This window comes from Oncorhynchus mykiss, chromosome 24 (genome assembly GCF_013265735.2).
Source record: "Oncorhynchus mykiss isolate Arlee chromosome 24, USDA_OmykA_1.1, whole genome shotgun sequence".
NCBI lineage: Eukaryota > Metazoa > Chordata > Actinopteri > Salmoniformes > Salmonidae > Oncorhynchus > Oncorhynchus mykiss.
The window spans coordinates 2,127,814-2,152,789 of NC_048588.1; the positions used below are offsets into that span (position 1 = coordinate 2,127,814).

At 44.4% G+C, this 24,976-nt stretch overlaps 1 protein-coding gene across 1 annotated transcript in view; it reads left to right on the forward strand.

The window, feature by feature from the left end:
- Positions 1-24,976, forward strand: part of LOC110503540 (glutamate receptor ionotropic, kainate 4-like) — a 425,725-nt gene that overhangs the window by 292,288 nt on the left and 108,461 nt on the right. Inside the window, exon 6 of the mRNA XM_036961231.1 lies at positions 18,026-18,191. Coding sequence (XP_036817126.1) covers positions 18,026-18,191 — 166 coding nt within the window. The remainder of the gene's footprint in view (positions 1-18,025; positions 18,192-24,976) is intronic.

The window sequence follows — 24,976 nt, forward strand, 5'->3', positions numbered from 1 at the left end:
GACTAATGATGATAAATACAATCCACCTGTGTGCAATCAAGTCTCTGTATAAATGCACCTGCACTGTGATAGTCTCAGAGGTCCGTTAAAAGCGCAGAGAGCATCATGAAGAACAAGGAGCACACCAGGCAGGTCCGAGATACCGTTGTGAAGAAGTTTAAAGCCGGATTTGGATACAAAAAGATTTCCCAAGCTTTAAACATCCCAAGGAGCACTGTGCAAGCGATAATATTGAAATGGAAAGAGTATCAGACCACTGCAAATCTACCAAGACCTGGCCGTCCCTCTCAACTTTCAGCTCATACAAGGAGAAGACTGATCAGAGATGCAGCCAAGAGGCCCATGATCACTCTGGATGAACTGCAGAGATCTACAGCTGAGGTGGGAGACTCTGTCCATAGGACAACAATCAGTCGTATATTGCACAAATCTGGCCTTTATGGAAGAGTGGCAAGAAGAAAGCCATTTCTTAAAGATATCCATAAAAAGTGTCGTTTAAAGTTTGCCACAAGCCACCTGGGAGACACACCAAACATGTGGAAGAAGGTGCTCTGGTCAGATGAAACCAAAATTTAACTTTTTGGCGACAATGCAAAACGTTATGTTTGGCGTAAAAGCAACACAGCTGAACACACCATCCCCACTGTCAAACATGGTGGTGGCAGCATCATGGTTTGGGCCTGCTTTTCTTCAGCAGGGACAGGGAAGATGGTTAAAATTGATGGGAAGATGGATGGAGCCAAATACAGGACCATTCTGGAAGAAAACCTGATGGAGTCTGCAAAAGACCTGAGACTGGGATTTATTGGATATTTCAAACTTTTTTAACAAATCAAAAACTGAAAAATTGGGCGTGCAAAATTATTCAGCCCCCTTAAGTTAATACTTTGTAGCGCCACCTTTTGCTGCGATTACAGCTGTAAGTCGCTTGGGCTATGTCTCTATCAGTTTTGCACATCGAGAGACTGACATTTTTTCCCATTCCTCCTTGCAAAACAGCTCGAGCTCAGTGAGGTTGGATGGAGAGCATTTGTGAACAGCAGTTTTCAGTTCTTTCCACAGATTCTCGATTGGATTCAGGTCTGGACTTTGACTTGGCCATTCTAACACCTGGATATGTTTATTTTTGAACCATTCCATTGTAGATTTTGCTTTATGTTTTGGATCATTGTCTTGTTGGAAGACAAATCTCCGTCCCAGTCTCAGGTCTTTTGCAGACTCCATCAGGTTTTCTTTCAGAATGGTCCTGTATTTGGCTCCATCCATCTTCCCATCAATTTTAACCATCTTCCCCTTTTAACGGACCTCTGAGACTATCACAGTGCAGGTGCATTTATACGGAGACTTGATTACACACAGGTGGATTGTATTTATCATCATTAGTCATTTAGGTCAACATTGGATCATTCAGAGATCCTCACTAAACTTCTGGAGAGAGTTTGCTGCACTGAAAGTAAAGGGGCTGAATAATTTTGCACGCCCAATTTTTCAGTTTTTGATTTGTTAAAAAAGTTTGAAATATCCAATAAATGTTGTTCCACTTCATGATTGTGTCCCACTTGTTGTTGATTCTTCACAAAAAAATACAGTTTTATATCTTTATGTTTGAAGACTGAAATGTGGCAAAAGGTCGCAAAGTTCAAGGGGGCCGAATACTTTCGCAAGGCACTGTAGGTCTGTAACAGTTTGGGTCCAGGGTGTCTCCCCCTTTGAAGAGGGGGATGACTGCGGCAGCTTTCCAATCCTTGGGGATCTCAGACGATATGAAAGAGAGGTTGAACAGGCTGGTAATAGGGGTTGCGACAATGGCAGCGGATAGTTTCAGAAATAGAGGGTCCAGATTGTCAAGCCCAGCTGATTTGTACGGGTCCAGGTTTTGCAGCTCTTTCAGAACATCTGCTATCTGGATTTGGGTAAAGGAGAACCTGGAGAGGCTTGGGCGAGTAGCTGCAGGGGGAGGGGGGGGGGCGGAGCTGTTGGCCGAGTTTGGAGTAGCCAGGCGGAAGGCATGGCCAGCCGTTGAGAAATGCTTGTTGAAGTTTTCGATAATCATGGATTTATCGGTGGTGACCGTGTTACCTAGCCTCAGTGCAGTGGGCAGTTGGGAGGAGGTGCTCTTGTTCTCCATGGACTTCACAGTGTCCCAGAACTTTTTGGAGTTGGAGCTACAAGACAAGCACAAGACAGGTGAACTAGATCATGGTGTTCCACAGGGGTGTGAATACTTCTGTAAATTAGATCATTTTTCTATTTCATTTTCAATACATTTGCAAACATTTATGAAAACATATTTTCACTTCGCCATTATGGGGTAATGTGTGTAGATGGGTGAGGGAAAAAATAGATTTAATACGTGTTGAATTCAGGGTGTAACACAACAAAATGTGGAATAAATCAAGGGTTATGAATACTGTCTGAAGGCACTGTATATTTGACTTTCTAAATGTATCAACCATGCATCTACAGTAGCCTATATAGTGTTATACTGTGTTTGTACGTGTGTGTGTGTGTGTGTGTGTGTGTGTGTGTGTGTGGCAGTTGTTGTGAAGGTGTTGGAGAGTCAATTACATCCTGTCTGTGCTCAGTGATTGTGTCTGTGTTCATAATTCTTAACTGAGTGCACAGATGCAGGCAATATGACAGGAGGCCGAGTAAATAGGGGACGCATGAAAATATGACTCATGACAGCCCTTGCTATGTGATCAACCCATTACCCACACTCAATTTATCATTCGGAGAGCTCTATATCCATTTGGGAGGCTCTAAGTGATGCTGTACAGAGCCATACTGTACTATCTGGATTTAGACAATGGTAACTAATAAAAACAGTATCTCTTCACAAAAAGCAATTGCGTAGCACAGGTGCCGAGAACTCCTAGCTCACAGTCCATGTATAATCCTTTTAACACCTCTTTGAGCGGTTCTGGACCGGTACCGACCAATATTTGATGTACTGAGTGCTCTGTGAACAGCGCAACATCAATTGATGTTGACACCTCATTTGCTTAGGGAGCAACACGTCAAAATTTCAGGCCTATGCAAACAAATGTTCGATTTTGCAGCTCAGCTTACAATACGGCATATGAAATGGGAGACCTTAGCCCATGCAGCAAAGGCAATCTCATCACGCTGTGATGTTCATAGATGGATTTAGAGCGCTCAACATGAAACAATACAACATTTATTTCATAGAATTTAAACCAGACCACTTTCTCTTGGTCACAGCGAGACATAATCACTTTGTGCTTAAAGCTGAAGTTGTAATGAGTCAGCAAGCATTTGAATTGTGTCTGCGTCGCTCAGAGGATGCTGGTCAGAAAATGCTCTGTCAGTTATGAAATGGTGCCAATTTTGTACTGTCACTAAGTATGATCATATTTATTTTACAATTATAAGAAAGGTGAAATATCAAAGCAAGTCATTTATAGTTTGATTGTTACTATATTTAGAAATCATTTCAATAATTCCATTTCCTATTCCCCAACTTTTGTTGAATAATATGATTTGTCATATTTTTTAATTTGTTCTGTGTACTTGAGCTTGTGTCCTCAAAAGACTACACCTCAGCAATTTATAACTATTTTTACCAGAAAGGTAAGATTGAAATCTTTCTGGCAGTTTAAGCATCACTAGGTATTGTTTATGGCCCTCATGATAAATAATTACATTTGAATATGTCTATTTTGGCAAAAATCTAAATTATGACATTACCTTTAACCGTTTTTTATGTTTTGCTCTTGAATGCTGCAGAAAATCTTCTAAGTCATGGTCGTTGACGCGGAACAAAAATCTAAACGCAACATGTAAAGTGTTGGTACCATGTTTCATGAGCTAAAATCAAACATCCCAGACATTTTCCTTACACACAAAAAGCTTATTTCTCTCAAAAGTTTGGTATGAATTTGTTTACATCCCTGTTAGTGAGCATTTATTTTTTGCCAATATAATCCATCCACCTGACAGGTGTGGCATATCAATAAGCTGATTAAACAGCATGAGCATTACACAGGTACACATAGGAAAATGCATGGGGAAATAATAGGCAACTGAAAAATGTGCGGTTTATCACACAACGCAATGCCACAGATGTTTCAAGTTTTGAGGAAGTGTGCGATTGGCATGCTGACTGCAAGAAGGTCCACCAAAGCTGTTGCCAGATAATTGAATGTTCATTTCTCTACCATAAACCTCCTCCAACTGCAGACCAAGTGTATGGCGTTGTGTGGGCGAGTGGTTTGCTGATGTCAGCGTTGTGAAAAGAGTGTCCCAAGGTGGCAGAGGGGTTATGGTATGGGCAGGCGTAAGCTACGGACAACGAACACAATTGCATTTTATCGATGGTAATTTGAATGCACAGAGATACCGTGACGAGATCCTGAGGTCCATTGTCATGCCATTCATCCGACATCATCACCTCATGTTTCAGCATGATAATGCACGGCCCCATGTCGCAATGATCTGTACCACAGGAGTTTGGTGGCACCTTAATTGGGGAGGACGGGCTTGTGGTAATGGCTGAAGAGGAATAAGTAGAAAGGTATCAAATACATAAAACACATGGTTTCCATATGTTTGATGTCATTCAATTTGCTCTGTTCCAGCCATTATTATGAGCCGTCCTCTCCTCAGCAGCGTCCACTGATCTGTAAACAATTCCTGGAAACTGAAAATGTCCCAGTTCTTCCATGGCCTAGATACTCCCCAGACATGTCACCCATTGAGCATGTTTGGGATGCTCTGGATTGATGTGTACAAAACCGTGTTCAAGTTCCCTCCACAACATCCAGAGGAGTGGGACAACATTCCACAGGCCGCAATCAACAGCCTGATAAACTCTAAGAGAAGGAGCACTGCATGAGGCAAATGGTGGTCACACCAGATACTGACTGGTTTTCTGATCCACGCCCCTACCTTTCTTTTAAGGTATCTGTGTCCAACAGATCCTGTGTCCAACAGGGCCTAACGAATTCATTTCAATTGACTGATTTCCTTATATGAACTGTAAATCAGTAAAGTCTTTGAAATTGTTGCATGTTGCATTTATATTTTTGTTCAATATAATTTACTTTAGCTGGTAATAGCTCTTGAGGTGGCTTTGACAATTAAGGAAATGTCTCTCTTTTATGCATTGAAACACAGACAAAATCATCCTGCCTATAGACTGCCGATAGGTGCTTATCACAGTGGGAGGCAGTTTTTTCTCTTGCTCGAATAAAAGCGGCGTGACAAACCTGCAGATTCCACTTATAGAGTCACAGTCTTTCACTTTGAGTTGCTGTTTTTGGGCTACTTCTAAATTGCGCTGCGGCCGCCATGGCATTTCTCTCTTTAAAAAAAAAATATATTTCACTGTGACCTGCTGCTGCTGACAATCAGGCAGTGAGGCAGGCGTTGGTGAGTGAGTGAGTGAGTGAGTGAGTGTGTGTGTGTGTGTGTGTGTAAAAAAAAGTGTTCAGAGATTTCAAGATCCTCTGTCCAACTTTCATCACTCAACCTCTCCTATTGGATGTGTCTATAGTTATGCACATGGGCAAACAGGATTTATTTAGAATTATAAACTGGGTGGCTTGAGCCCTGAATGCTGAATGGTTGAAAGCCGTGGTATATCAGACCGTGTATCACAGGTATGACAAAAAATACTTAACTGTTCTAATTACATTGATTACCAGTTTATAATAGCCATAAGGCACCTCAGGGGTTTGTGGTATATGGACAGAATACCACGGCTAAGGACTGTGTCCTAAGAACAGCCCTAGCTGTGGTATATTGGCCATATACAGTGCCTTCGGAAAGTATTCAGACCCCTTGACTTTTTCACATTTTGTTACATTACATCCTTATTCTAAAATTGATCAAATAAAAACATCTGTGTCCACAATACAACTTACTGATAATGAAAATTCCAAAACAGGTTTTTAGAAATGTTTGCAAATGCATAAAAAACTGATATACCTTATTTACATAAGTGTTCAGACCCTTTGCTATGAGACTCGAAATTGAGCTCAGGTGCATCCTGTTTCCATTGATCATCCTTGAGATGTTTCTACAACTTGACTGGAGTCCACCTGTGGTAAATTCAATTGATTGGAAATGATTTGTAAAGGCACATCTGTCTATATAAGGTCCCACAGTTGACAGTGTATGTCAGAGCAAGAACCAAGCAATGAGGTTGAAGGAAGTGTCTGTAGAGCTCCAAGACAGGCTTGTGTCGAGGCACAGATCTGGAGAAGGGTACCCAAAATATTCTGCAGCATTGAAGGTCCCCAAGAACACAGTGGCCTCCATCATTCTTAAATGGAAGAAGTTTGGAACCATCAAGATTCTTCCTAAAGCTGGACGCCCGGCCAAACTGAGCAATCGGGGAGAAGGGCCTTGGTCAGGGAGGTGACCAAGAACCCGATGGGCACTCTGGCAGAGCTCTAGATTTCCTCTGTGGAGATGGGAGAACCTTCCAGAATGGCAACCATCTCTGCAGCACTCCACCAATCAGGCCTTTATGGTAGAGTGGCCAAACAAAAGCCACTCCTCAGGAAAAGGCACATGACAGCCCGCTTGGAGGCACCTAAAGACTCTCAGACTATGAGAAACAAGATTCTCTGGTCTGAGGAAACCACGATTGAAATCTTTTGTCTGAATGACCGGAAGCACACAGCCAGGACAGCGCAGGAGTGGCTTCAGGACAAGTTTCTGAATGTCCTTTAGTTGCCCGGCCAGAGCCCGAACATCTCAGGAGAGACCTGAAAATAGCTGTGCTGCAACGCTCCCCATCCAACCTGACAGAGCTTGAGAAGATCTGCAAAGAATAATGGGAGAAACTCCCCAAATACAGGTGTGTCAAGCTTGTTAGCGTCATACCCAAGAAGACTCCAGGCTGTAATCGCTGCTAATGGTGCTTCAACAAATTACTGAGTAAAGCGCCTTATTGCTTAATCATTGCTTTCAAAGAAGTTCAATCTACAATCATTGATGGAAAATTATCTGAAGAGTTTAATAAGGGTGAATTATCTTTTCTCTGGGACATATTCTTAAGCTCACAATTATTATTATATTGATGGAAAACCGCATTTTGCTTCTTAGCCTACATCATTACAAATTATGTCAATATTTATTCTTAATTCGCTCGATAAGGTTATGAAAAAAGGGTTTATTTGATAAATGTGGCTCGTCAACTCTTGCTGCCCAAAAACATTTTGGGCTAGCTTTCAGGCCTTGTTGGTGGGTTTTGAGAGTTCATTGGGCTATACATTTTTGCTAGACCTGGCAACTCTGCGTACGTCCATGGTTGAACGTCATGAGCCAGTCACACTTCATATGCAATGTAAGGCAATGGCATGCATTCCATATTGTTCTTCCCTCCCATTGTATAATTACTATTTTGGAATTTGCCATCCATTTACCCAGATGCTCAAATCTATCAGTCCAAGCTGATTCTGAAATGTAGAATTTAATGAAATGAGAGGGTGACGCCATGCTGGGTCAGTTTACCCTCCCAGGTTCTCATTGATAGTGCATGTTAATTCAGGATTATTCCACTCGGCCAAGCATGAGGCGTCAACTCTGACCACTATACAAGATGAAAGCACAGTTGAACGGCCATGAATGGAAGTTGAACCCGTTTTGGTCTCATGGTCATGAAGTGTACATGTGTATTGTGAAGGCAGTCATCAGCATATGATATTCAATATCTGCCCTATATTTCTCTGACATTGACCTGTGTGTTGACTGAGTCCGCCGTGTGTGAGTAGTGTGTGTCGGCTGGCTCAGTTAGATTTTATTGGACACCATGTTCTCTGGCCCAGCAGCACATATCAGTGTGTCACGATGTGGAATTGCTTTTATACCCCAGTATGCTCACATTCCTGCCTATCCTCCATGCCCCGAGACCATTTTCCAGGAAATATCCTCTCACCTAACATTTTCCCCAGGAGTGCTTTGACATGCACGCAAATCAGTCAAAGCAGGTCTCCTCTCATTTGCACATCCCCCCCCTGCACTTCACAATACTCAGCATCTCTGGCTGATTGCCGAAAGAGTTAGAGGTCAGCCCTGGCAATTCCCCCCCCAAAAGAAAACTCAGCAAGAACGCTTGAGAGACCTTTAGAGGGATTTCAGCTCAAATCAGCCGGACCTTTTCTTAATGTCGACTGACATTTTTCGATGTACAGTATTCGGCCCTTTTAAACCCACCGGCTATTTGCGGGGGGAAGGCACATTAAGACATGCCTGGTGGATGGGATGCTAGGTCTGCAGGGGGCGATGTTGCGGATGTTAAGCTCGATGTCACTCGGCGCAGGGTGCATCTGTTCCACCTGCTTGCAAACAAAACACAGGTGAGCCTGCTATTGCTGCTGGATTGCAATTAGAGGTCCACAGCTGTTACACACACCCCTCCTGACCCCCTTCTTCACTGTGCTGTTGATCTGTCTTGTCGAGGGTAGCCAGGAGATCTGTGCATATCCAAATTCGCTCCCTCTTTAGAAAGCTGTTTCCACTTGGTCAGGGAGATGAATGCGAGCACGGCCGCTCTCTGGTTGCCAGCGATGAACGGGCGATGCAAATTCAATTAGGCCGTTTTCTTGTCGTTATAGATATGCAAAGGCGTATTCCATATTCCATTGTTCCTTTTGTTTTGTAGTCATCTGTGTCATTGCGTTGGCCCTTTTTGTTTAGGTGTGAGGTGATAGGATTCAAACAAACCCATCACAGATGAGGTTCTCAGAACTGCTGAATTAATTGTCTCACAAGCTCTCTATGCAAGCTTCACCATTACTGAAAATAGCCTCAGACATTTTCTTTCAGGCATGGTATTGGTCACATTTCAGGTGTCAGAAGTTTGCAGATCAGTTATTTATGGTTTAAGCAAACATAATCTGTCAGAGAGAACTGAAATCGTCCGATGGATCATATGTGAAGACGACCTGGGTTAGTATTTCTCAACATCTGGTTTGTGGACAGGTGCCAGTCTGTTTTGATGCTGCTGGCTGGTCCCCGAGACACTAATTTTGTCAGTTCTACAATGTTTTATGTATGTGGCCCCCCATGGAGGAAGCTTGCCGGTCCCTTGTCAAAAAAATGGCTGAGAGCACACCTATACATTTTGTCTCACTTGTCTAACATCTGGACCACCTAATACCTCCTTCAGGAACTTCAAGAGCTTAAAGGCCTAGGGTGGTCTCAAAAAGCTTTTCATTCCCTACAAAGACATTTGTTTAATCAGAAGTTAAATCAAATCACATTTTATCTGTCACATGGGCCGAATAGAACAGGTTACCTAGAACACCTTACCATGAAATGCTTACTTATGAACCCTTAACCAACAATGCATAGTTGAAAAAAAGCAAGTAAGAAAAATGTGCTCAATTAACTTAAGGAAAAATGGTAACACAATAAAATAACAAATAAGCCTATATACAAGGGGTACCAGTACCGAGTCAATGTGCCGGGGTACGGATTAGTCGAGGAAATTGAGGTAATATGTATACTGAACAAAAATGTAAATGCAACATGCAACAAATTCAAACATTTTACATTTTTCAATCAGTCAATTGAAATAAGTTCATTAGGCTCTAAGCTATGGATTTGACATGACTGGGAAGACAGACATGCATCTGTTGGTCACAGATACCTTTTTAAAAAATGTAGGGGCATAGATGAAAAAAACTCATTTAATAACAGTATCTCTGTGCTTTGAAATTGTCATCAATAAAATGGAACTGTGTTCATGTCCGTAGCTTATGCCTGCCATACTATAACCCCACCGCCACCATGGGGCACTCTGTTCACAATGTTGACATCAGCAAACCGCTTGCCCACACAACGCCATACAAGCTGCCAAATGCTCTAAAACGACATTGGAGGCGGATTATGGTAGAGAAACATTTGATTATCTGGCAACAGCTCTGGTGGACATTCCTGCAGTCAGCATGCCAATTGCGTGCTCCCTCAAAACTTGAGATATCTGTGGCATTGTGTTATGTGATCAAACTGCACATTTTATTTGATTGTCTCCAGCGCAAAGTGCACCTGTGTAATGATCATGCTGCTTAATCAGCTTTTTGATATTCCACACCTGTCAGGTGGATGGACTATCTTGGAAAAGGAGAAATGTTCACTAACAGGGATGTAAAAAAAATTGTGCACAACATTTGAGAGAAATAAGCTTTTTGTGTGTATGGAACATTTCTGGGATATTTTATTTCAGCTCATGAAACATGGGACCAACACTTTACATGTTGCGTATATATTTTCTTCAGTATACATGTAGGTAGTGGCAAATTGACTATGCATAGATAATAAACAGAGAGTAGCAGCAGTGAGAGAGAGAGAGAGAGAGAAAAGTATGTGTGAGTGTGTGGTTAGAGTCCAGTGAGTGTACATCAAGCATGTGCAAGAGAGTCATTGTAAAATAATATGAATAAATACAAATAAAATACGGGGGTCAAAGCAAATAGTCAGGGTAGCCATTTGATGAACTGTTATGCAGTCTTATGGCTTGGGGGTAGAAGCTGTTAAGGAGCCTTTTTGTCCCAGCCCTTGCGCTCCGGTACCGCTTGTCGTGAACAGTCTATGACTTTGGGTAGCTGGAGTCTTTGACCATTTTTAGTAGCACAGAGGCAAGAGTGAAGAAGAACAATAGCTTTTCCAAGGAAAGGGAGCTTTTTTTTCTCACCGCCGGCTGATCAATGATATAGGGATCTGGTGGTCAATGTTCCACTTGCCTAAAAAAGCACTGTGGGACCCACCACAGACCTCTCCATCTTCATCAACCACTCCCACCTTGGACAAACCAAACCAGTGAGACCTGCTTCAGGATCATTACCCCAATAGTCAGAGGCTGTCTCCTCTCACTCTCTCTCCCTCTCCGACCCACTCCCAGCCACAGTAGCTGAGCTCCTACTAGTGCCACATATGATCAGACGGACATGATCACCCACACCTGCCTCCCTCCCATCCCTTCCCCTTCTCTCCACCACAGCCACCTCTGCCAGCTCTGGGGTTGACTGATGGACTGTGTTCTCCTGTGCATCTGTTCTCCGATGGGCTGTGGCCAACCTGCACGCTCTTCTCTGTGCTCACCACAGGTACTCCACAGTGGCTCTGTTGTGTGTTAATTGTGAGTGGGCCAGTGCTGGGCTGTGACACATGGCTAATGTTTTATTTTCCCAACAAAGGTCATCATCAGTTATGGCTGACCCCCCCCCCCCCCCCCCCCCCCATAAAGGATGTCTGATATTTTATTAAACATGAGTTTTGTTCGCCTGGCGCGTAAGAGGCAAGATAGCAGATGTAAGATCTCATTATATTTTGGCTTACCTTATGGTGTCAGGTTTGAATCCCCACCTCTGGGGACTACAAGGGCTCATGGATGTTGTTTCACAGCCTACATATAGGTGTGAGTTGGACACTTGTCAACTTCTCAGTAGAAGCAGGGCTGGTAAATTAGGTTTCACCTTCAGACCAAGCGCTTTGAGAGACCATGCTAAGTTCACAAAGTTAGAAATTGATATGTCAATTTATAATTTGACACAAGGTTACAGTCGGAGCTCTGTGCTTGAAGGCAGGAAACCTCAAGCTGTTTCCTGCCTTCAAGATGGCGTCGGACGGGATGGCTGACGTTTTATGGGCTCTTATTAACCAACCGTGCATTTAAAAAAATGTTTTTGCATTGTTTGTAACTTCTTTTGTACATAATGTTGCTGCTACCGTTTCGCGGAAGGAGATCAGGGTGCCTTGTGAGGATCCAGCGATGAGAGGCTAATCTGCCTTTGCCATTGGTACTATTGGCCAATGTACAATCGCTCGATAATAAAGTGGAAGAACTACAAGAACGTATATCCTACCAACGGGACATTAACATCTAAAATATCTTATGTTTCACAAGTCGTGGCTGAACAACGACATGAATAACATACAGCTGGCGGGTTATACTCTGTAACGGCAAGATAGAACAGCAGCCTCTTGTAAAACAAGGGAGGTGCTCATCACAGCATCACCAACAAAATAACATCACCAACAAAATAACATGGTCCAAGCACACAAGACAGTTGTGAAGAGGGCACAACAAACCTATTCCCCCTCAGGAGACTGAAAAGATTATGCACGGTTCCTCAGATCCTCAAAAGGTCCTACAGCTGCACCATAGAGAGCATCCTGACGGGTTGCATCACTGCCTATTATGGCAACTGCTCGGCCTCCGACCGCAAGGCACTACAGAGGGTAGTGTGTACGGCCCAGTACATCACTTGGGCCAAGCTTCCTGCCATCCAGGACCTCTATACCAGGCAGTGTCAGAGGAAGGCCCTAAAAATGGTCAAAGACTCCAGCCACCCTAGTCATAAACTGTTCTCTCTTCTACCGCACGGAAGTCTATGTCCAAGAGGCTTCTAAACAGCTTCTACTCCCAAGCCATAAGACCCCTGAACAGCTAATCAAATAGCTACCCAGACAATTTGCGTTGCCCCCACCTCTTTTACACCGCTGCTACTCTCTGTTATCATCTATGCATAGTCGCTTTAATAACTCTACCTACATGTACATATTACCTCAATTACCTCGACTAACCGGTGCCCCTGCACATTGACTCTGTACCGGTACCCCCTGTATATAGCCTCCACATTGACTCTGTACCGGTACCCCCTGTATATAGCCTCCACATTGACTCTGTACCGGTACCCCCTGTATATAGCCTCCACATTGACTCTGTACCGGTACCCCCTATATATAGCCTCCACATTGACTCTGTACCGGTACCCCCTGTATATAGCCTCCACATTGACTCTGTACCGGTACCCCCTGTATATAGTCTCCACATTGACTCTGTACCGGTACCCCCTGTATATAGCCTCCACATTGACTCTGTACCGGTACCCCCTGTATATAGCCTCCACATTGACTCTGTACCGGTACCCCCTGTATATAGCCTCCACATTGACTCTGTACCGGTACCCCCTGTATATAGCCTCCACATTGACTCTGTACCGGTACCCCCTGTATATAGTCTCCACATTGACTCTGTACCCGTACCCCCTGTATATAGCCTCCACATTGACTCTGTACCCGTACCCCCTGTATATAGCCTCCACATTGACTCTGTACCGGTACCCCCTGTATATAGCCTCCACATTGACTCTGTACCGGTACCCCCTATATATAGCCTCCACATTGACTCTGTACCGGTACCCCCTGTATATAGCCTCCACATTGACTCTGTACCGGTACCCCCTGTATATAGCCTCCACATTGACTCTGTACCGGTACCCCCTGTATATAGCCTCCACATTGACTCTGTACCGGTACCCCCTGTATATAGCCTCCACATTGACTCTGTACCGGTACCCCCTGTATATAGCCTCCACATTGACTCTGTACCGGTACCCCCTGTATTTAGCCTCCACATTGACTCTGTACCGGTACCCCCTGTATATAGCCTCCACATTGACTCTGTACCGGTACCCCCTGTATATAGCCTCCACATTGACTCTGTACCGGTACCCCCTGTATATAGTCTCCACATTAACTCTGTACCCGTACCCCCTGTATATAGCCTCCACATTGACTCTGTACCGGTACCCCCTGTATATAGCCTCCACATTGACTCTGTACCGGTACCCCCTGTATATAGCCTCCACATTGACTCTGTACCGGTACCCCCTATATATAGCCTCCACATTGACTCTGTACCGGTACCCCCTGTATATAGCCTCCACATTGACTCTGTACCGGTACCCCCTGTATATAGCCTCCACATTGACTCTGTACCGGTACCCCCTGTATATAGCCTCCACATTGACTCTGTACCGGTACCCCCTGTATATAGCCTCCACATTGACTCTGTACCGGTACCCCCTGTATATAGCCTCCACATTGACTCTGTACCGGTACCCCCTGTATATAGCCTCCACATTGACTCTGTACCGGTACCCCCTGTATATAGCCTCCACATTGACTCTGTACCGGTACCCCCTGTATATAGCCTCCACATTGACTCTGTACCGGTACCCCCTGTATATAGCCTCCACATTGACTCTGTACCGGTACCCCCTGTATATAGCCTCCACATTGACTCTGTACCGGTACCCCCTGTATATAGTCTCCACATTGACTCTGTACCGGTACCCCCTGTATATAGCCTCCACATTGACTCTGTACCGGTACCCCCTGTATATAGCCTCCACATTGACTCTGTACCGGTACCCCCTGTATATAGCCTCCACATTGACTCTGTACCGGTACCCCCTGTATATAGCCTCCACATTGACTCTGTACCGGTACCCCCTGTATATAGCCTCCACATTGACTCTGTACCGGTACCCCCTGTATATAGCCTCCACATTGACTCTGTACCGGTACCCCCTGTATATAGCCTCCACATTGACTCTGTACCGGTACCCCCTGTATATAGTCTCCACATTGACTCTGTACCGGTACCCCCTGTATATAGCCTCCACATTGACTCTGTACCGGTACCCCCTGTATATAGCCTCCACATTGACTCTGTACCGGTAACCCCTGTATATAGCCTCCACATTGACTCTGTACCGGTACCCCCTGTATATAGCTTCGCTATTGTTATTTTACTGCTGCTCTTTAATTATTTGTTTCTTTCATTTCAAATGTTTTTTTTTTCTTTTTCTTAAAACTGCATCATTGGTTAAGGGCTTGTGAGTAAGCATCTTACTGTAAGCTCTACACCTGTTCTATTCGGTGCATGTGACTAATTAAATTTGATTTGATTTGGAGATCACCTCAACCGAAAATATTGTTTTTCTCAGTCCTTTTTGTGGGTCAAGAACATTGTTTTAGGTGACAACAAAGTAGCCCAACAATAAATAAAAAAAAACGTGCGTATTCTCAGAACGCCATAACCGACATATCCAGAATAATGCATTTTCGTGTTTTTGCTTTAGCTTGGTTCAGGAGTTAGGGGTCTGTGGTTATACTGTATGTGAGCAATGCATCATCAGGCTTATATAGCATTACCAGTCTTTTCAGAAGACAATAATGGCATCAAGATAGATGAGTAAATGATTGCGGGTGAGGTCACCAAGCATCACAAAATTACCAAGCATCACAAAATTAACCGAAGGGCATGCCTATCCACGTAAACAGCCCAAAGGATGTAGTCACTCCCGTCTCCTCCCGGCATTATGACACCTGTCGTAACCATTGAAAATAACAATCCTGATCTATGGGGATGCCACAATGAATCCACTGTAATAGAGGAGTCGTGTGTGAATGCGGCACCAACCAGTCAGGGGCAAGGCCATGTTTGTGATACGGTAGTAATATTAAGGTGTTCATGGTGCATAACGCAGGTGTTCCAGTGTGTTCCCATCGCACCTGTGGATAGCACCAGGTTTGCTAGTTAGCCCTGCTCTCTGGCTCGCTGTCTCACTTCAGTGTCCTGTGCGGATCTCTCTCATTAAACAGCTGTCAGGCCTCTTTCTGTCTGCGCTCACTGACAGCCACTGTCACACGGCAGGAGCACACAGTCAACACGCACAACCAGAAATGGCATCTCTAATACACAAGCAACCCTTCCCTCAGTCTCCACCTCTCCAGACAGTACTGTATTTGACTGCCGCATAGACCACGCTCTGAGAGACGTATTGGGGTTTAAGTGTCATGCGATTGCATTGCTGTGAATTATCTGTCAGAGGATGGTACTTGTATACAGGCTATATAACTGCATAATATCATATTATTCCCGAAACAGTCATATATATCTATATGGGTCAATGTGATTTATTTGCGTATGAAACCTTAGTCGGTAAGACGGCAGTAAGAGTGCTATCTATATACCTGTTTTACGGAAGTTTGTTTGAAGAAGTCGTCCCCGCAATAATGGAGTGAAGTTAAAAGGTTTTTACAGAGCCAACTGGAGGAGGAGGTTACATGGAGGAAAATGACTCATCAAAGCAGGGTGATCATGACTCACTTTACCCCCTGCATGAGCTCCCCCGTCTCCCAGACAGGAACCCTTGACATTACAACCTTGTCTCGGTGGCAGTCGCCATCATGGTTTGTACAGAACAGCTCATATGCACTTACCCCATCTGCATTGTTGTTCCTGACGATGAGCACCTCTCAATTAACTGTTTGAACATTTGATTTGTTCTATGAGTTAAACTTCTTCTATGAGCTCACTGAAACCAAAGATGATCCTTTTTCTTCCTGATGCATTTATATTTTGTACTCTGATCCATTGTTTTATTCATACTGATCACCGAAGAGCAACTGGGCTAGGCCTTACGTCAGTTTAGCAGGCCTCTTTGCGGTGGTCTCATGCTTTGGTAGACAACATATCACTAAAAGTATTCACCAATGGGCCAATGGATGTCTTCTATCTTCTCTTCAAACCCCACTGCCTCACAGCAAAGCTACCAGAGCAGAAAGCCTCTCGAACAGAAAGGGGCACGACGATAACACTCTGTGGTCCGTGCTGCGAGAGCGAGAAGGGATCCTGGAAGGGCAGAGGGGATGGAGGAGTGGGGAGTTGTGGAGTGGTTGCATTTCCCCAGTGTGGCTCGGCCATTATCCATGTTTCACAGCTCCTCAGGAGGAGAGAATCACATTTTTTGCCACCACGGACGCCGCTTGTCAGGAAAAGATCGTGCTCCATCCATCCATTCTTCCCGTGGACTCCATTACACCCTGATGGGCAGGGATTGAAAACCAATTGGGGATACAGAGGCATAGAGAGAGCGATGTATGGGCATGCGGCACTGCGCAGGCAGGCAATCTGCTGTGATGAAGAGGCTTCTCTTGTGACATCCTTCCGGGTTCCCCTTCAAGCCCACTGCGTTGCCCCCATTCGCTAGCCACCGAATCACCCGGCGTATTGCGTTCCCAGACGCCCCACAGCCTGCTGCCATCAGCCCGGGTGCATCCATCCACACCTCAGTGGATAGCGAATGAAAAGAGAGATGGATTCAATCGCTTATGGAAGACAGGAGCAAGTAGGGACAGAGATAGTGGGGGGAGTTTGCAATTTAGTTTTCTTTTGCAGGTAGGGTACAGGTGTAAGCTATGTTTGCCATAACTTTGGAAGTTGAGAGCGAGGGGGGGTTGGACTTACAAAGCATCTCCATAGTCTCTCTGCACATTTGTGTTTATCCTCTTACAGAACTGAAGACTTGTTGTGACTGGATCCACAGCAGGGACACTGAACAAACGGCTGCGATTTATTCAACACATCATACACCAGCTGTGAAAACAGACGCCCAATCATTGCTAAACATCCCTGAACGTTTCAGGAAGTTTTTGTGATAGGAGATTTTTTGTCTCCTAGAGATTCTTATCTGAGTTTTGTGTTTTTAACTTAACGCTTGGGACTCATTTCATTGACGTCACTGCCTGTGAAGAGGTCTACTTTTCTCCACACTCAATATACACAACATTAAGAACAACGCTGCTGGGTTTTTTACGCTCAACAGTTTCCCGTGTGCTTCAACTGAATGGTCCACCACCCAAAGGACATCCAGCCAACTTGACAAAGCTGTGGGAAGAATTAGCGTCAACATGGGCCAGCATACCCGTGGAACGCTTTCATCACCTTGTAAAGACGAATTGAGGCTGTTCTGAGGGCAAAAGGGGGGATTCAACTCAATATTAGGAAACTGTTCTTAATGTTTTGTACACTCAGTATATTAACTGTTCTTTATTTAATTGAGCCCCTGGAGCTATAGTTAGTTTATTAGACATCTGTGAGGGAGTTCTTGAATTATTCTAATTTGTTTTATTAGTTTATCAGATATAAGATGGTTCTATTTAGCCTGATGAGAATATAATGAACACTTGTTTTTTTTGTACTTTGCATGCCTCTGCCAAAGTATTGGAACTGCTCAACAAACATCTCCTCTAGCAATGCTTTGGTTTTGTCAGAATCATGCTGTATGTTTACACCATATTCACATACAGCAAGAGCTAACGGTGCTTTAAAAACTCTTGATCTCTTTGTAGACATGCCTTTGGTACTTTAATTATTCATCCAGAACCTTTTCTCTCTCTCTCTCTCCCTCTGTAGGTGCCCTATGTGAAAGTGGCCCCTGAGGACATTCTGAAGGTTCAGTTCCCCCGCTTCACCACCCTAGACCTGCGCCCCACCAACACAGACATCAGCCTGGCCGTGGCTGGCCTGCTCACCTTTTTCAACAGCACTACAGCCTGCCTCATCTGTGCCCAGGCCGACTGTGAGTGGGTCACGCACCACTAGCTCTTTGTTGTTATTTGTACCATATACACACATTCCATTTTTGCATGTGCGCACATGTGAGCTTGCACACACGGGTGCATATTCATGCATGTGCATATGCACTAGGGCTGGCCCCGACTAAAGAAATCTTGACTCTCCGAAAGTCGTTTGTTCTTTCAACCAATCGATTGGTCGACACTTTTAAAGGTGTATTTTTCCATACAGTGCATTTGAAAAGTGATCAGACCCCTTTACTTTTTCCACATTTTGTTACAGCCTTATTCTTTAATTGATTAAACCATTTTTCCCCTCATCAATCTACACACAAAACAGTTGTTTTGAATTTTTTGCAAATTTATTACAAAAAAACAAATCAAATATCACATTTACATAAGTATTCAGAACCTTTAATCAGTACTTTGTTGAAGCCCCTTATATGGTGATTACAGACTTGAGTCTTCTTGGGTATGACACTACAAGCTTGGCACATCTGTATTTGGGCAGTTTCTCCCATTCTTCTCTGCAGATCCTCTCAAGCTCTGTCAGGTTGGATGGGGAGTGTTGCTGCACAGCTATTTTCAGGTCTCTCCAGAGACATTCGATCGGGTTCAAGTCCGAGCTCTGGCTCGACCACTCAAGGACATTCAGAGACTTGTCCCGAAATCCACTCCTGCATTGTCTTGGCTGTGTGCTTAGGGTCGTCAACTTGTTAGAAGGTGAACCTTCGCCCCAGTCTGTTGCTCAAAAATATTGTGGAGTATAAATATAAACAGTACCAGCACCCAAAATGAGTTCCGGAATCTGTTTCAGTCCAAGTCAAGCGCTGATAAGAAGTAATCGGGTGGGTAGGCATATTTTATGAGGTTTCCACTGGATCAGAGAATGACATTTTCGTACTTTGAGAAGCTGCGCTGCTCATTAGGGATGGTGCATTAAGCCAATCAGAATTACTATCAGATCCCCATATGGTCACATTTATACGCTCACATTTGCACGCAGGCCAGGTAGCTTATAGGCCTGTATACGTCTATGCGTAATCAGGTGCGCGTCCCCAACATTGACAGGAGCACTACAAATATAAGACAATTACTAAATTGAATTGACAAAACTCCTAAATGTAATGATGTAAACTAAAACGTGTTTCTCACAAGTATAGCATAGGTTGTGCGCTCTGCAAACAATGAGAACGGTAAGACTGGAATAATAATACGTTGAATGCATTAAACAGAAATGATCATAACCAAACAAAGATTAGACATTTTAGGAATTAACAGTAAATATACTACTCGTGATATATGTAATGGGGAATTGAAATAAGCTACACTAACAATCAAATGCAAACAATTCACACGATGAGGTAATGAAAAATGCATGTGCACAATTGGTGGGAGAGAGGGCTGCTTTGCGCTGCATGGTCAATCCGATGTCTGCATTGGCCATTGTGCATTGTGTTTATACAGGAGGTACCGCCCCCCCTACCGTCGATCAGAATCACCCTTCAGTGGATACACCCACACTCAAGCTTATGTATAACCCAAATGCATTTACTCTTGCATAATTCTTCCCCCCACAATGAGTCATCTGGCAAAATGCAGGCAAATTACTTTGCTTTTCACATAGGCCATTAATGCATCTTTCTCTTTTATTCCAGTGAGACAATAAGTATGGAAGATTAAATCCCAGTCTGTTTCCTCCCTTCTCCGTACAGGAATCAGTAATTACAAGTGCCCGTACAAAGTCACATTGATGTCATCTGCTACAGGCCAACTTTCACCTTAATCAGCTTAGGGCTTTGAAGTGTGGCGACTGGATTCCTGCTCTCGATTAGAACCAAGGTGCTCTCAGCTGGCACGAGCCCCCCAACCCACTCTCTCCCCACCATCAACCCCACCCCTCATTCAACTCTCCCAACCAACTTCAGAAAAGAATGGTTGACGTTTGTGCTCATCCAAGCCAGTTTGTTTCTCGGGTAACACCTCAGTCTGAGATAACAAGGAAGAAAAGAGGGAAGAAGGAAAATTAAACGCCCACCAAAGGCTAAAGACATTAGTGACTCAGAACTGCATGGACTTTGATTCTTGACAATGACTGCCAGTGTCAAAACTAGATAATTAGTTGTTATTTTCCACTGGGTGTTTTAGCGTGCTCCTTTCAATCTGTCGTTCATTTGAGAGCTCATCAAACGATGTTGGTAATTAGCCCAAAGACACATGACAGTTCCGTGCCTCGCAAGAGTGAAATGCTGTGAATTATCGACATACCCATGAAGGGCGGCGATCTCACCATCTACAAGCTGTGTGAGAAAGAAACCTCAAACTTTATTATGGCGGTTTCCTTTTTGTATGTCTCTGTCTGAGCTCCTGTCTGTGTCCGTGTGGGCTAAGGGGGAATCGATAAGGCATGGGGAGCATGGCCCTTCCCTTCCTCGTCAATGACAAGGATGCTAGTCACTTTAGCTGATTGAATCTAACCTTACTACTGGAATTGCACGTGGGGAGCGGAGGCAGAGTGATTGCTCTGCCATGTGACCCTTCTGCAGCGCCACTGTAAAATACCCGTGATGGCTTGGGCTCTGCAATGTGCTGTTGTAGCAATAGCCACGGTACCGTTTACTGGCTGGCAGAGGCCCCAAGACGGTCGACGCTGGGCTCATTAATCACCGCGGCCGGTGACAGCCTAATAGAGCGTGGCCGAGCCATGAATATTTCCCAGCCTGACCCTGGCTTCCTGGCTGAGAGAGAGAGCGAGAGAGACAGAGAGAGAGGCCCACCCAAAGGCACAGGTAGCGCAAAGAAGGAAACCCATTGATCTAGCTAACCTGCCTACCGCTATCGATGGCCATGTGGTTGTGTGTGGATTCACCGCACTCATGGAGTAGTACAGTTGGACATAGAGAGCCTAGCCGCAGGGGTGGAGGAGGACTGTGTGAGAAAGTGGAGCACTTTGTTAACAGGGAGATTTGTGCATGGGAGGTCAGCTGGCGAGTAGCAGGAGGATGGGAGGGGACCGATCACCCACACTCTACTTCTTGGGGAGGGGAGGGCATCCTGGTCAACAATACAGCTTATGTTATGAATCCGCTATCACCTAACGTAGCATTTTATCCTTCTGAATTGAATGAGCTGGAAGAAAAGCAAATAGTAGTACCTTTTGAATGTTAAAAACACCTGAATTGACTTCTCTGATGACTTGCACCTCGGCAACCAGCTCATGATGTTTTTTTTATTGAGAGAAGACTCATCAACAGGTTTTAAAGGCACACAACTGTCACGGTAGACGTTTGTGTCTCCTTGGAGCGGAACAATTATAGGATATGTTTGCTCAACGATACGACTCGCTGCTCTGAAAATGTCATGAGTAACCTGTAATTAAAGTTGATCAAGAATGTCTCTGTCTCCAGAGAGAGCTGGATCAATACACTCTTTGGGAAGACAGACCGGTTAACTGGGGTGATGAAATAATTTAGCTGTCTTTTTGTTGTTTGTTGTCCGGGGATCAAGCTGAGCAATCCTCCCGACGTGATGACATTCAAAGAAAGTTTCAATACGGATTATGATATATTTACAGCTCCAGTAACAGCAGACCGTAAATGTCCCCATCAGAATAAATAGTTTGCTGTGCTGTCAGTTCTGTTGCACTTCCTCCCTACTGAAAGAGAGCAGTGAGTGAGGAAACTGTGGAGAAAAGATGGCTCCACCAAATGCTCTTAAACAGAGGGATGAGAGTGAGCTTCCTCCATTGGCTCTCCCTGGTTTTTCTTCTATTTTTCCCCTTCCTTTTCCCTGCCCAAAGACATTAATTTGATGCAATACGCAGCGTAATGGGATTTTGATGTGTGGTTCTGGAGGGGGGGGGGGGGGTTCTTCTCTTTATCTTTTTTCTCTCTTTGGTGTCTAATGAGAACAAAGCAGAGGAGAGCCCTGGTCGGCTGTCTGCTCGTCTACCAGGATGAAAGATGGAAGAAAGTTCCCTTTCAACGGGGAATGATGAGAAAGGATCACTCAGACCCACAACATCCCAAACTCCCCGTCCTTGTCCATTAACAAGCGCTACTGACACGCTGAACTGTTTATATAAGAGAGAGTGATAGACTATCGACTTTTTGACCTGTGTGGTTATATTCAGGTTAGGATAAGTTCATGTACTGACACGCTACGAATGCCTAGACATTAGCGCATGTCCTATCCCAAGCACTCTAGTTAACGAATGCTGCTGGCCTGGAGGGAAAACTACATTGAAGCAATTTAACTCTCTTCCATCCGCTCGTCAATCGATTGTATCACCCGATTTATCATAGTCATTTAGGTTCGGCCTGTTTAACAAGTAGATCCATCTTGTCCTGTGGAATGCCATGAAATTCTGCAGACTGCACCCATTTGGTTGTACAGTACAGGGTTCCCAGACCGCAGGAGTCCAGCAGCCCAGTTCAACAGACTAGGATGCAGCCAGTTGGGAGCTGTGACACTGGCATGAACCTGTCATTGGTCCTGCCTGAGCAGTGTATTTGCATAGAGGCACTGAGTGCAGGAAGGTAGATGAGAGTCGGGGCTTTGTGAGAGCCCAGTGAAATGTGACGACCTGTGAAAGGGGGAAATGACTGGCTGCCCAGACTGAGTGGCAGGCCCTGCCTTTATCTGTCTGCCTGAGAGGCAGCGTCAGGCAGAGCTACAGTATGTGTGGCCCGTGTTAATGAGGCACACCACATGGCAATATCACACACCGACCGCTGCAGGCAGCAGCAGCACAGCCTCCACAAAGAAAACAGACTTCACACGTCTCTAACCTTCCAGGGTCTTCCTTTATTCCACGGCTAACCGAGAAACAGTGCCTCCCCGTTTTAGCATAATGATGTTCTAGCATGGGTTCAACAGCCTGAAACGTGGAAGCGACATGGCTGCCAGAATAGGTGCAACATAGGTCAGGGCCACAAAAGAGATTGTGAAATGAAAATGTACACGCCCACATTTTATTTCCGTTGCTTTGAATCGTGCACAGCCTGAACACTAAACGGGTCTCTCCTGAGATTGCCTCTCCACTGGCTGAATGAAAAGGGAACGATAGGAGGGGCAACTCCTGCTGTGGACACTGAGCAGCGAAGTGTGCGGTCTAGTGTAATGTACGAAATGTGAAATTGGCATGTGATGCCATGCAAACAGGCAATGGAGATTGAGCAGGTTTTTAAGCCTCATCACAGTTATGCTGAGTAACTCAACAGGTAACAGAGCTGATAGTCTCAGAGCAGACAGGCGTCATTGCTGATGATTTGCGTTTCTAGACAAACCGTTTAAGGCATTAGGATTCAAGTAGGGACACATAGTGCTTTAAGAGCAGCTGCTGCTGCATGTAACCAAAAGAAGAAAACATTGATTATATGTAAATGTTTTTTTTTTTACTATAATCAATTCTGGTCTCAGTTGTAATGTAATATATTGTATGTCTTGACTCCCACGAATGCATAGTTTCAGTCAAGTGCCACTGGAAACATACAGTTGAAGTCGGACGTTTACATAGACATAGGTTGGAGTCATTAAAACTCGTTTTTCAACCACTCCACAAATGTCTTGTTAGCAAACTATCGTTTTGACAACGTGGTTAGGACATCTACTTTGTGCATGACACAAGTCATTTTTCCAACAATTGTTTCCAGACAGATTATTTCACGTATAATTCACTGCATCACAATTCCAGTGGGTCAGAAGTTTACATACACTAAGTTGACCGTGCTTTTAAACAGCTTGGAAAATTCCTGAAAATTATGTCATGCCTTTAGAAGCTTCTGATAGGCTAATTGACATAATTTGAGTCAATTGGAGGTGTACCTGTGGATGTATTTCAAGCCCTACCTTCAAACGCAGACATTATGGGAAAATCTAAAGAAATCAGCCAAGACCTCAGAAAAAGAATTGTAGACCTCCACAAGTCTGGTTCATCCTTGGGAGCAATTTCCAAAAGCCTGAAGGTACCACGTTCATCTGTACAAACAATAGTACGCAAGAATAAACACCATGGGACCACGCGGCCATCATACCGCTCAGGAAGGAGATGCATTCTGTCTCCTAGAGATAAACTATACTTTGGTGTGAAAAGTGCAAATCAATCCCAGAACAACAGCAAAGTACCTTGTGAAGATGCTGGAGGAAACAAGGTACAAAAGTATCTATATCCACAGTAAAACGAGTCCTATCTCGACATAACCTGAAAAGCCGCTCAGCAAGGAAGAAGCCGCTGCTCCAAAACCGCCATAAAAAAGCCAGACTACGGTTTGCAACTGCACATGGGGACAAAGATCATACTTTTTGGGGAAATGTCCTCTGGTCTGATGAAACAAAATAGACCTGTTTGGCCATAATGACCATTGTTATGTTTGGAGGAGACCAAAGCCGAAGAACACCATCCCATCCATGAAGCACGGGGGTGGCAGCATCATTTTGTGGGGGTGCTTTGCTGCAGGAGGGACTGGTGCACTTCACAAAATAGATGGCATCGTGAGGATGGAAAATTATGTGGATATATTGAAGCAACATCTCAAGACATCAGTCAAGAATTTAAAGCTTGGTCACAAATGTGTCTTCCAAATGGACAATGAACCCAAGCATACTTCCAAAGTTGTGGCAAAATGTCTTAAGGACAACAAAGTCAAGGTATTGGAGTGGCCATCACAAAGCCCTGACCTCATCCTATAGAACATTTGTGGGCAGAACTGAAAAAGCGTGTGCGAGCAAGGAGGCCTACTAACCTGACGCAGTTACACCAGCTCTGTCAGGAGGAATGTGCCAAAGTTCA